At 38.7% G+C, this 13,398-nt stretch overlaps 1 protein-coding gene across 1 annotated transcript; it reads left to right on the top strand.

Annotated features, from left to right (window-relative positions):
- Positions 1 to 4,175: 4,175 nt before the first annotated feature.
- On the top strand, positions 4,176 to 5,012 carry LOC123115358 (uncharacterized). The gene is made up of 2 exons (XM_044536526.1): positions 4,176 to 4,658; positions 4,766 to 5,012. The coding sequence occupies exons 1-2, from the start codon at positions 4,176 to 4,178 to the stop codon at positions 4,781 to 4,783; spliced, it is 501 nt and encodes a 166-aa protein (XP_044392461.1). The 3' UTR covers positions 4,784 to 5,012.
- Positions 5,013 to 13,398: the final 8,386 nt, after the last annotated feature.

Below are 13,398 nucleotides of genomic sequence, written 5' to 3'. Positions count from 1 at the left end.
TTTGTCCTTCTCCAAAAAAAAATTGGCCGGTCGGTACTAGTAGCTATATATCGCCTAGGGCGTCATTTAACGTAACATCGTCTCAGTGAGTTCCCGTAGTCGGCCGGCCATTCACATGGCTTTATTTCGATTTTGTTTTCTGTCGGATCTCTTCTGGTTTTTCTTTCTGTTTTTAGTTTGTTTCTTCAATTCTGTCTGTCCATAAGTCATCATTTCTTCACCGGTTTTCTTTGAGTTTTATTCCTTTTTCTAACACATGTCTACTTTTTTCAATACACACAGTACATTTTCCATATGCTTGCGGAGGATTTTTTATACACATTAAATCTTTTTTTAGTACATAATCTCATTCATTCAAATACATTTTTCAAACCTTTTTTGGTATACATATTAAAAAACTCAACCAAACATTTTTCATCTGTTTACATTGTACAAATATTATTTTAAAATATAAAAACATATTTTGAAAAGTGTGAACATTCTTTAAAATGTGACACACTTTTTTGAATGGAAAAATTGTTTTTCAAACTACAAGAACATGTTTTCCATATTGTATAGATATTTTTCAAATATTTCATGAACATATTTTAAAAATTATGAACATTTTTAGAAAAATGTTAGTTATATTGTTTAATACTATTAACGTTTTTTAAAGTTGAGCGAACATTTTTACATTGTGTTACCATTTTAAATGTCTAGTGAAAGTTTTTAGTTATTTTGTGTTTTAAATATATGATATGTTTTTTATAATAATTTTGAATGGAGACAAATGTAAAAAAAAAAACTCTCGCTCAGAGGTAGTCGGGCATGTGCTCCTTCAATGCCGTCCTCATCAAGTCCTAGATACGTACGGACACCCCGAGGCCCCTCTCTACGCATTTGTCCTCTACATACAAAATAAAATGATCAAGAAGTGAATGGCATTTAGTTTTGAGAAGAACAATGAAATTCAATGAGGGACGTGCATGTAACCTGCAAAGTGGGCCAGCCTTTTCCTCTTTTTGTCCTCCAAAAAAAATTGGCCGATCTGTGCTAGTACCTATAAATCGCCAAATGCGACATGTAATGTAGCATCGCCTCAAGGAGTCCTCATAGTGTGCCCGTCCGTCAAATGGCTTTATTTCAATTTTCCTCTAGGTTTCTGTCGGCTTTGCTCTGATTTTAGTTTGTTTCTTTGATTCTGTTCGCCCATAATTCTTCATTTCTTCACCGCTTTTCTTTGAATTTTCTTCATTTTTCTAATACATGTCTACTTTATTTTACAATACACACGGTACATTATTGATATACTTGTGGAAGATTTATTTTATACATGTTGAACATTTTTCGAACTTCTTTTGGTATACAAGTTAAAAAAATAAAAAAACATTCAGAATTTTCTTAAATTCTATAAACATTTTTCAAGAAAATACGATCATTTTTGTGAAATGTGTGAACATTTCTTAAAATAGCACACACAATTTTTGAATGGCCAAATCATTTTTCAAATTACATAGACATTTTTTTCATATTGAATAGATATTTTTCAAATATTTCACGAATATATTTTGAAAAGCATGAATATTTTTATAAATATCACATTCATTTTTAATACTATTATCTTTTTTAATGTTGCGTGAACATTTTCTACATTGTGTTAATGTTTTAAATGTGTAGTGAATGTTTTCAGTAAATTATTATGTGAAATATATGATATTTTTTTATAATAATTTGGAATGTAAACAAAGTTTAAAAAAATGGAAAAATAATAAATTATAACCCCCCCCCCCCCTCTCAGAGGTAGTCTGGCATGTTCTTCTTCAATGTCGTCCTCATCAAGTCCTATATATGTATCCCCGCAAAAAAAAGTCCTATACATGTACGGACACCCCGAGGGCCCTCTGTATGTAGATGAAGCATTGGTCCTCTGCATACAACATTAAATGATCAAGAGTTGAATGGCGTATAGTTTCGAGAAGAACAATGAAAGTCAACGAGGGACGTTCATGTAACCCGCTAAGTTGGCCAGCCTATTTCTCTTTTTGTCCTTCTCAAAAAAAAATTGGCTGATTGGTGCTAGTACCTATATATTGCCTAATGCAAGATGTAACATAGTGTCGCCTCAAAGATTTCCCGTAGTGGGCTGGCCATTCACATGGCTTTATTTCGATTTTCCTCTGGTTTTCTGTCGGCTTTCTTCTTTTTTTCCTTTGTGTTTTTAGTTTGTTTCATCGATTCTTTTCATCCATAATTCATCATTTCTTCACTAGTTTTCTTGGAGTTTTATTCCTTTTTCTAACACATGTCTACTTTTTTTTTCAATACACACGGTACATTTTTCATATACTTCTAGAACTTCTTTTTATACATGTTGAACAATTTTCGAATACATAACATACGTTCGTTCAAATACATGTTTCAAACCTTTTCTGGTATACATATCAAAAATCAAAAAACATCGAGAAATTCTTTACATTGTATAAACATTTTTCAAAAATATACAAACTTATTTTGAAACGTGTGAACATTTTTAAAAATGTCACACACAAATTTTTGAATGTCCAAATTGTTTTTTAAACAACATTGACATTTTTTAATATTGTATAGATAGTTTCACGAGTATATTTTGAAAAGCACGAACATTTTTAAAAAATGACACATACATTTGATAGCACTATTAAAATTTTCTCCATTGTGTTAACATTTTAAATATGTAGTGAATTTTTTCAGTAAATTCTTTTTTTGAAATATGTGATATATTTTTGTAATAATTTTGAATGTAAAAAAGGTAAAAAAATGAAAAGAAAATAAATAATACCCCCCCCCCTCTCTAGCGGAGGTAGTTGGGCATGTGCTTCTTCAATCTCGTCCACATCAAGTTGTAGATATGTACGGATACTCCGAGGCCCCTCTCTATGTAGATGAAGCATTAGTCCTCTGCATACAAATCAAATGATCAATAATTGAATGGTATATAGTTTGGAGAAGAAAATGAAAGTCAATAGAGACATGCATGTAACCCGCTAAGTGGGCCAGCCTTTTCCTCCTTTTGTCCTTTTCCAAAAAAATGGCCGATCGGTGCTAGTAGCTATATATCGCCTACTGCAATATGTAATGTAGCGTCGCCTTAAGGAGTCCCCACACTGGGCCGGCCAGTCACATGGCTTTATTTCGATTTCCCTCTGGTTTTCTGTCGGCTTTCTTCTGTTTTTTCTTTCGGTTTTTAGTTTGTTTCTTCAATTTTGTTCGTCCACAATTCTTCCTTTCTTCACTGGTTTTTTTAGTTTTATTCATTTTTCATACATTTCTACTTTTTTCATATATACATGGTACATTTTTCATATTATTGTGGAAGATTTTTTTATACACGGTGAACATTTTTTGAATACATAATCTACATTTATTCAAGTAAATGTTTTGAACCGTTTTTGGTATACATATTAAAAAATTCAAAAAACATTAAGCATTTTTTACATTGTATAAACATTTTTCAAAAATATACGAACATATTTTGTAATGTGTGATCTTTTTTTAAATGTCAGATACAATTTTTTGAATGTTTAAGCTGTTTTTCGAAAATTTCAAGAACATATTTTGAAAAGCATTAACATTTTTTTAAAAATGCCACATACATGTTTTTAATACTATTAACATTTTTGAAAGTTGCGCGGACATTTTCTACATTGTGTTAGCATTTTAAATGTCTAGTGAAAGTTTCTCAGTAAATTATTTTTTGAAATATATGATATATATTTTTATAATAATTTCAAATGTAAACATAGGTAAAAAAAGAATATAAATAAATAATAAACCTAACACTATTAGGACCGGGCCCAACGTACACTCGCCTGAAGCGATGCTATTCTCCATATCACTACGATATAAAGGATTGCCCCCGTAGCACAACGGCCTTGTTGTGTGTCGTGGGACGTTATGACACTTCAAAAAAATTGGGAGGGCTTGGTTTTCGTGACATGGAGATTTTTAATTTGGTACTTCTCTCTCGCCAAGCATGTTGGATGCACACGACATATGGACGATTTCTGGGATTAGAGTGCAGACCAAAAGGGCTTATTTTGATTAGTTCGTCATATAATACTATAGTCAAGATAAAGATAAGCAGTGAGAATTGAACATATAAAGGATGAGCTAGTGCGCGCAACTAGCGGCACCAGCCACGTCTCCTTTTATTCGCCATGAACAGTTCATCCCCTTCTCACGCGCGTGCACCTCCTCCTCCATTCGCCCCGCTCCCCTCCCTCTCCACCGCGCCGCCGGCTCCTTCCCTTCTGCCCTGCTCTCCACCGCGCCGCCTCCTCCTCCCCTTCACCGTTCCCTCCAGCGGCAGGCACAGGGAGACGACGGCGGCGCTCGATTTGATCTGCCCCGCTCCCCTCCCTCTCCACTGCGCCTCGGCCTCGGCCGCCCCGTGCTCTGCCGGCGCCCGTCGGCCTCGATCCGGCCTCGGCAGGAGAGCTCGCCCTCGAGACAGGAGGAGGGGAGCAGCAGGATACATGAGCATGGCCTTATTCTCGCGCTGCAGCCGCTGGCCTTGTCCTGCTCGAGGAGGAGGAGCAGCAGGAGGGGCGCACCCAGCCACCAAGGTAGCCGCCATCGAGGGCTTCTTACACCTGAACCTCGACCTCCACGGCGCTGGCGTCCAGCCACTCGAGTTCAAGGTGCCCCCCTCCCCTCTCCCCCTTCTCTGTTTGGTTCTTTTCGGAAGCCGTGGATGTGGTTTCCCCCTCACGCCTTCTTGTTTGCTCTGTTTCGTTGGTGGATGCAGGGAAGGAGAGGAGGATGACACCCAGACATGGAGAGGAACAGCAGCAACTCAAGGTTTTTTCTCCTCCACACCTCCCTATGCCCCTCTCTCGTTTCTATGTGCTGTTTTGTTCAAGGTTTGCTGTTTTGTTTGCTCCTACGGATGCTAATGTGGCTGCCATATCTGTGCCAAGCAGTGCCTGCTTGTATGACTTGTTGTATTCATCGTTATTATAACGTTGGTCAAGATTAATAAGGCTTAGGAGCATTATATTTGAGTGTCATGAAGGGTATTTGGTGCTTTTACTATGTTACGCACTTGATGCCAACTGAAGATTTAAGACTCGTGAATATGCTCAAGGGTAGAAAACTGTGCTACAAAGAAATGATGTGAGCTTCAAAAAGGTTGGTGCGCCATCTAGAAAATGGAAACAGAAACATATTATATGCTTTTTGTATGCCAATCTGCCTCTAAACCAGCTAGGCACACCACTATAGAGAATCTGCGCAAAACAGAGCAAACAGGGAGGCGTGAGGGAGAAACCACATGACCCTTCCAAGATGAACATTTGAGTGCTCTTGTTTGAAATTTTTTGTTCACAGGAGCAGGCTGACACCCATAGTTGTTTGTCATCAAATTCAGAAGATACACATCCTAAGATTGAAGCAATGCTACCTGAACCAAAGGGTTGTACGCCTACCATTATTAATATTCCATACTATTCGTGTTCTTCAGATCCCAATAATTTATTCGGTCTTGCTTTTGACATAAAACACAAGTACAGGCAAAGAGAAGACGAGGCCGAACCCCAACACCGGAAGGTATCTTGGCACCAAACCATCATGAGGAGAAGGGGATGTGTTGATGTACATGAGGTGTTAATAAAGTTTCACATTCTTTGTTCTGGTAGATTTGGTGTGTTGGGTTGCCATGTTTGCTGTATTTATTTTCCTTAGATTGCTCCGGTGTTTTTGGTGCAAATTGATCAGGGAGGGCCTAGGATTTTGTCCAGTTTTTGTCAGGTTATTCTATGCATAGGACTGCGCTTCTATGTGTCGTTTCCTTCAAACTATCATTGCAACAAAAGATAAAGGGTGTCTTCGTGATCAGTAGACCAGTGTGTGATACCGCCTGTTGTAGTTCTATTGCCATGCATACATGGGCAATAAATGCAAGTAATATAATTTTGATGATGTCTGAGTGTATCTTGTGTATGTGCAGATAAGCAGCCCTGTTCAGAAGTGCTTTATAGAGGTCTTGTAAGCTTTCTAAACATACATGTTGTTTCCGGTCTCTCTCGGCTTCCCCAATACTAGAGGCAATAATATGATTTCTTTATGTTGTTTGCCCAAATTAAGAAGTGAACGTTTGCTGCATATTTGCTCGATGTGTGTCCTGTAAACTCTAACCTTTCTAGGCGTACATGTGCACGTGTATTTGTTAGTTACTAATATGAATTCTGGATGTTGTTTGCCGAAATTCAGAATTGAACTTTTGCTGTATATTTGCTCACTGCGTGTCCTATAAACTATAAGCTTTCTGGGCGTGCATGTACACGTGTATTTGTTAGGTAATAATATGATTTCTTTATGTTGTTTGCCAAAATTCAGAACTAAACTTTTGTTGTATATTTGCTCGTTGTATGTGCTGTAAACTGTAAGATTGTAGGCGTACATGTATACATGTATTTGTTAAACTAACAACCTTATGACTGCAAATACCATTTAAACAAACAACAGCCCCTTGTTCTATGGAACACCTATTTTCATTGCCAAGCAAGCCCCTTTTTTTTTGCGGTTGCAGCCACCTGATCACTAACCTGAATGAGTAGACATTATTTATGCACTTGCCTCCTTTCACGTCTCCACAGATGCATTTTTTTTCAAGCAGCCCTAAGGTAGCTTTTAAGATTGTTCTTAAAAACCAGTACTATTTTAGATTAAAGGCCTCAGGGATAGGCAAAAACTTTAAGAAATCTCACCTAGACTTACTACATCTTCTGCATATGAGTGTTTCTTCTGATTTCAAGGATTGGGAGGGGAATGCATTTTCCAGTGCCTCAATTTTTGGTTACTTGTGGAGAGTAGAAGAAGAATTTTGAGGAAGAGTGTGATTAAGAAGCCCAAGGTGAATTATCTCTCTCTTGAATACAGTCATGCTTGTTCCTGCATTTTGATGTTTGATTTTTTCTGTGTAATAGAGCACATGACATGATTTTGCACTCTTACCCACTGAGCAAAGCTACACTGTAAATGAAGGTCTCAGAAGTGTTTGTTTTTACCTTTTTGTCTGATAGATCAATACGTGGTGTTGGTCGTGTGAACAGAGGTTGTTCTTCAGGCCTCTATATGAGCTAGCTGTAACCCCCCCCCCCCCCCCCAGGCCACTTAAACCCCACATGTCAGAGACAACGGCGGGGGGTATATGATCAAGGATTTGCCAACAAGGGAGTTTATCGTCAATTCTCCCGGTAGAAATCAGTGGTTGTGCTTAAGCTTCTGTTCTTTATTTAACTTTGAGGCATAAATTCAAATGATTAGTATATGCATAGCAGTTTAATGCAAGTGATAGTTGTGGTAAAGTAGAATCCAAGATCGAGGAAGGTGTCGAGGGGAGCACATCAAATTCTATCAAAGTAATTATCAACAATGCTACTCTGAATTATAGTGGCAGCTGGTCAATATCATGAACTTTTCCACTATGATTTGTTTTATTATTATTATATAATGTGTGGATCAACTTCACGGGACAAAGAAGCCTAATACTCCTCATGGACGAGGTTGACAGTATATATGATGGTGGAATGTGACAAATGTGACCGGTAATACTTCGACTGTATCTCAAAGCTTGTGTAGTGGGAGCATTTCAGTGTACATAATGCTTCATGGGATATGTAATTTTTTATTGTCTGAAAATATGAATGCCCATGATCTCTGCTAGATCTAATTTTAACCATCAATCTGATATTTTATTTGCACAAAGGATGGATTTTCCGGCAGCGTGGAGAGCCCTATATATTGATGACCAGCTGCCTCAGATTACTTGTGAGCAATTCATATATCATGAGCTACCATTTTGTTTTCTTCTAGACCAAGATTGATTAATGTTATTCATCATCAGTGTTTCAGTTTCATTAGTCCTCACATGAACATGTTGATTTCTAATTTCTCTGCACATAAATATGTAAGACATATTTGTACCTTTTCCCTGTAGGTAAGCAGAACAGGGCAGGGCTCACATTCACTTTCTAACGTAATGAGTGTGCTATTACCTGTTGATACTTGACATTAGTGATCAGCTTGACGCAAGCTTTTGTGTCGATTACTTTCTGCCTTTTTTTGATAACCATTATTATTTTTTAATTTTTTCTATTGTGTTTTTTTGCTTCCTTTTTCTGTCAAACTCTCATGTGGTACTGTTTGTCAAGCATTGATATTGTTTTCACGTACAACTCATTATTTTTTGCTCATTTAATTAGATGTTCAAAAATATGATAAATGTGGGGCCTTGGTGCTGGATGAGACAGTGACTTGTACTACAGGAAGGAAAAGTAAGAGTCCGTTATCATTCACTTGCACTATATATCCTAAATCTGTATAGTTAGTTTCACTTCTGTTTATATGCTGGTTAGTTGCACTATATGATATAGCTAGCTATGTAGTTTTCTTTATATAGTCGGTGCAAATAAGCTACTGCAAGCTTCATTCGTAGCTTTCTTTTGATGTAAGTTGATGCTTTTAGTCTATCGTGCTTCCCATTATCAGGCTTGATACGCCTGAGCCAGTTATGTGTAAAGACGCTATTTAAGTATCTCCTTGCACTGGTATGCCTGGACCATAATGTTATCAGGATCGATAAAATATGCCATCTAAGTATAAATGGTTTTAAATTTTAATTCTTGGTTTGCTTTGGCTACTTGCACCAGTTGCACAAGCAGCCTCTATTTTTATTCCACATAAATCCAAGGACAATATATTTTGACCTTCTATCTTTGTTCAACTGCAATATCTCAAATCGGAAGACACAAATTATTTTGAATGGTAACTAATTGGATATAAGCACAAGTGAGCCAAGGGATCGTTGACTCCCTAGCTGTCTTTCCTGGTTTCACTCATTGCCAGAGCAAGAATACTATTTTTGGTGGGGTTTGTTCTGAAAATGAAGACAACATATCTCAATGCAAAATGCTTCAACCGTCAGGTTTTAATGTTAGCCATTATTAGGTTTACGCAAAAGTATTTCATTACTACCATGCTTCTATTCTACATGTTCTTTTTGTCATAGGATGCATGTGACATCATTAGTATTAAGTATGAGGTAGGGGTTTTAAGCCTTTAGGTAGATTTCAAGGTCTCATTGAGTTTTATGGATGGTAGTACCAGCAGAGGGGAGGGTCTGATTGTTGGAAGCTACCAGTGAGAGAGAGCAAACATTTATTAGAGATGCCTGTGTGCTGATATTAATCTGACCATGTTTATGTATATGGGTGGCGTTTTTTTCCATAAATTTGTCTGTTTGCAATTTATCTTTTGCCAAGGCAAAAGAAATGGTGTCTGTGGGGGAGAACTAATATATTTTAGAGCGATGGCTTAACTGCAGGCAGGAAAAAAGATTTGGAATGTATAGCAAAATGAAGGACAACAATATCGAAACCTGGTCTACAGGAGCCAAACACACCTACGATGAAGAGTTGTTTAGACGATGAAATCATGGTCAATATTGATGGAACATGCAGTGATGGCTCTACCTAATATCACCGCCTTCATGTCTTTCCTACTGGCAGCAGATACAAGACTCAGCCAGGGGTTAAGAGACCAGCTCTATCTATATGATGCATCTCTGCTAAAATAGTTTGCTTTATAAAGGCAATGTAAGCTATCATCAAGTGATCTCATAACTTTCTTTTGAGCTATCATGCTACCATGTAAGGAAATATACTCCGTATAACATTGTGTACCTAAGTATCTATTAAATTGGCTCTAAATCACTCTCACTTTCATGTCTCGCTCTCGCTTTTTGCGCCATGGGCGCAACGGGTCATCTAGTTGGCTCAAAGGAGGGAAAGGATCATTAGATAGTGTGACTAGTTCAGTAGGTGGTCATACCTTTGGAAAATTAGGATCCCAGCCAAAATTAAGGTGTTCCTGTGGTCGCTGGCTCAACACTCCTTGCCGACAGGAGAACTTCTTCACCATACAAACATGGCAACAATGGCCATCCGCCCATTCTGCGGCATGGAGGATACATGGAGTAATACATCTCCAACGTATCTATATTTTTTATTGTTCCATGCTGTTATATTATCATTCTTGGATGTTTTACAATTATTTTATATCAACTTTATATCATTTTTAGGACTAACCTATTGACATAGTGCCTAGTGCCAGTTGCTATTTTTTGCTCATTTTTTACATCGCATAATATCGACAGAAGACACAACTTGGGCCAAAGAAGTACCAGAGGGGTGCCCCGAGGGGGCAGAACCCACCAGGGCGCGCCTGGGGGCCCAGGCGCGCCCTGGTGGGTTGTGCCCTGATACGTCCATTTTGAATCATGTTTTCCTACTGTTATTTATAATGTTTTTATGCATAATAATGCTTTTTGGAGTAATTCTAATGCCTTTTCTCTCATAATATGCAAGGTTCACACAAAGAGGGAGAATTCCTGCGGCTGGAAATCTGAACTTGGAAAAGCTATGTTAGGCTACCTATTCTGCACAACTCCAAATGAGCTGAAACTTCATGAAGAATTTTTATGGAATAAATAAGAAATAACGGAGCAAATAACTACCGAAGGGGGGCCACCTGGTGAGCACAAGACACCAGTGCGTGCCAAGCCCCCCAGGCACGCCCTGGTGGGTTGTGCTCAGCTCAGCCCACCTCCGGTGCCCATCTTCTGGTATATAAGTCATTTTGACCTAGAAAAAATAAGGAGAAGACTTTCGGGACGGAGTGCCGCCGTCTCAAGGCGGACCTTGGGCAGGAGCACTTTTGGCCTCCGGCAGAGCGATTCCGCCGGGGGAACTTCCCTCTCGGAGGGGGAAATCATCGTCGTCATCATCACCAACAACTCTCCCATCTTGGGGAGGGCAATCTCCATCAACATCTTCAACAACACCATCTCCTTTCAAACCCTAGTTCATCTCTCGCGTTTAATCTTTGTACCAAAACTATAGATTGGTGCTTGTGGGTGACTAGTAGTGTTGATTACATCTTGTAGTTGATTACAATATGGTTTATTTGGTGGAAGATTATATATTTAGATCAATTATGATATTTAATACCACTCTGATCTTGAGCATGAATATCATTTGTGAGTAGTTACTTTTGTTCTTGAGGTCACGGGAGAAATCTTGTTGCAAGTAATCATGTGACTTTTATATGTGTTCGATATTTTGATGGTATGTATGTTGTGATTCCCTTAGTGGTGTCATGTGAACGTCGAGTACATGACACTTCACCATATTTGGGCCTAAGGGAATGCATTGTGGAGTAGTTATTAGATGATGGGTTGCGAGAGTGACAGAAGCTTAAACCCTAGTTTATGCGCTATTCTGTAAGGGACTGATTTGGATCCAAAAGTTTAATGTTACGGTTAGAATTTATTCTTAATACTTTTCTCATAGTTGCGAATGCTTGCGAGGGGGTTAATCATAAGTAGGAGGTTTGTTCAAGTAAGAACAACACCTAAGCACCGGTCCACCCACATATCAAATCATCAAAGTAGCAAACACAAATCAAACCAACATGATGAAAGTGACTAGATGAAATTCTTGTGTGCCCTCAAGAACACTTTGCTTATCATAAGAGACCGTTTTGGCCTGTCCTTTGCCTCAAAAGGATTGGGCTACCTTGCTGCACTTTTGTTACCATTACCGTTACTTGCTCGTTACAAATTATCTTGATATCAAACTACTCGTTACTTATAATTTCAGTACTTGCAGACATTACCTGACTGAAAACCGCTTGTCATTTCCTTCTGCTCCTTGTTGGGTTCGACACCCTTACTTATCGAAAGGACTACGATTGATCCCCTATACTTGTTGGTCATCAAGGCTCTTTTCTGGCGCCATTGCCGGGGAGAGAAGCACTCTTGGTAAGTGGAAATTGGTAAGGAAAAATTATTACTACGTGCTGAAATTTATTGTCACTTGTTACTATGGAGAACAACCCTTTGAGGGTTTTGTTCGGGGTATCTTCACCTCGACCGGAACCAAAATTAGTTACCCCTCAACCTACTCCACCTACTGAAAATATTGAATATGAAATTCCTTTGGGTATGATAGAACAACTGCTAGCTAATCCTTATGCAAGAGATGGAACCGAACATCTTGATATGCACTTGATATATGTGGATGAAATTTGTGGATTATTTAAGCTTGCAGGTTTACCCGGAGATGAAGCTAACACTACAAAAAAATACACTTCTGTGATGATACATGTTTGTCACAGTAGGTCACGTTTTCTGTCATGCATGTACATCCATGACGATTTTATGACAGAATCAAGATAGTCATACCTGTGCTGTCGTAGGTGTTCCATGACATTACCAAAATTATCATCATGGAAGTGTCCACTTCCATGACGATAAATCGTGCGTCATAGAAGTGCTTTCCTTAAGGATGAACGACATGTGGCATCCACCGTAATGGGTCGCCATTAAGCTATCGGGTTCCGGTTTGGATCCGATAACCCGTTAACAGCCCAACCAATGGGGATTTTGCACGTGTAAAATTCTCATTGGCCAGAGGAACCACATGTCGGCCCACCGTTGGGACAGATGTCATCCACTCATTGGACCGAAGCGCCTATGATACGTCGACACGTGGCACGACCCAACAAAGGCCCATTCCGGTGAAAAGGATGACCCATTTGACTTGGTCAAAAGGTAGCAGGCCGATTGTCAAAGTTGGAGACCAGTGCAAATAAACGCCGCAGCAAAACAAGTCCAAAACTAAAACCACTTCAGAAGAGCTCAAGAAACAATATACTGGGTACCCATAATGCTGGCAAGATGCTTAGCAAGCTTATTAACTTTCTCTTGTTTGGCGCTTAAATCCTCCAGCGCTTGCTGTTGCACCAGAAAGTATGCATCTGAATTCTGCAGGGACTTCCTCAGTCCTTCGGTCTTGCCGCAACACAGCTGACTGATGCCTTTCAACTTGTAGCTTAGACTAAAGAAGCCGAAGTGATTCAGGCAGCAAGTTCGAAGAGCTTGTGCCAGCGGTACTGGCCAGTAACTCGAACACTACATCAATGCAGGACTGTGGGGTTGTCTCACTGTCTAAAAGATCGTTTTTATCACCTTTCATGGAGACCAACAGGGTTGTCTCACTATATTAAACCTTATCTGCATTACTTTCTCTACCAGTGCATAGTGGGGTGCTCTTCACCAATATTCTGTTCGCATTCTACAAAAGAAACAAGCAGACACATCACATGTTTAACATGTAGTATACGAAACTCATTTTGGTAAACCGGTTCATTAGTAAGGTGGACAGGATAACAACATGAAACAAACATATATCTATGTACTATGGTCACTGTATTGTCCATATCATTCTAGTTTATGTTGCCAAATCCAGATAGAGACACAGTTTAAATCATATATTTTTAAGACACAACAACATAGACAGAATATAAGTGTGAGAAACT

This window comes from Triticum aestivum, chromosome 5B (genome assembly GCF_018294505.1).
Source record: "Triticum aestivum cultivar Chinese Spring chromosome 5B, IWGSC CS RefSeq v2.1, whole genome shotgun sequence".
Classification (NCBI taxonomy): domain Eukaryota; kingdom Viridiplantae; phylum Streptophyta; class Magnoliopsida; order Poales; family Poaceae; genus Triticum; species Triticum aestivum.
This window is presented reverse-complemented; position numbering and strand designations above follow the sequence as displayed.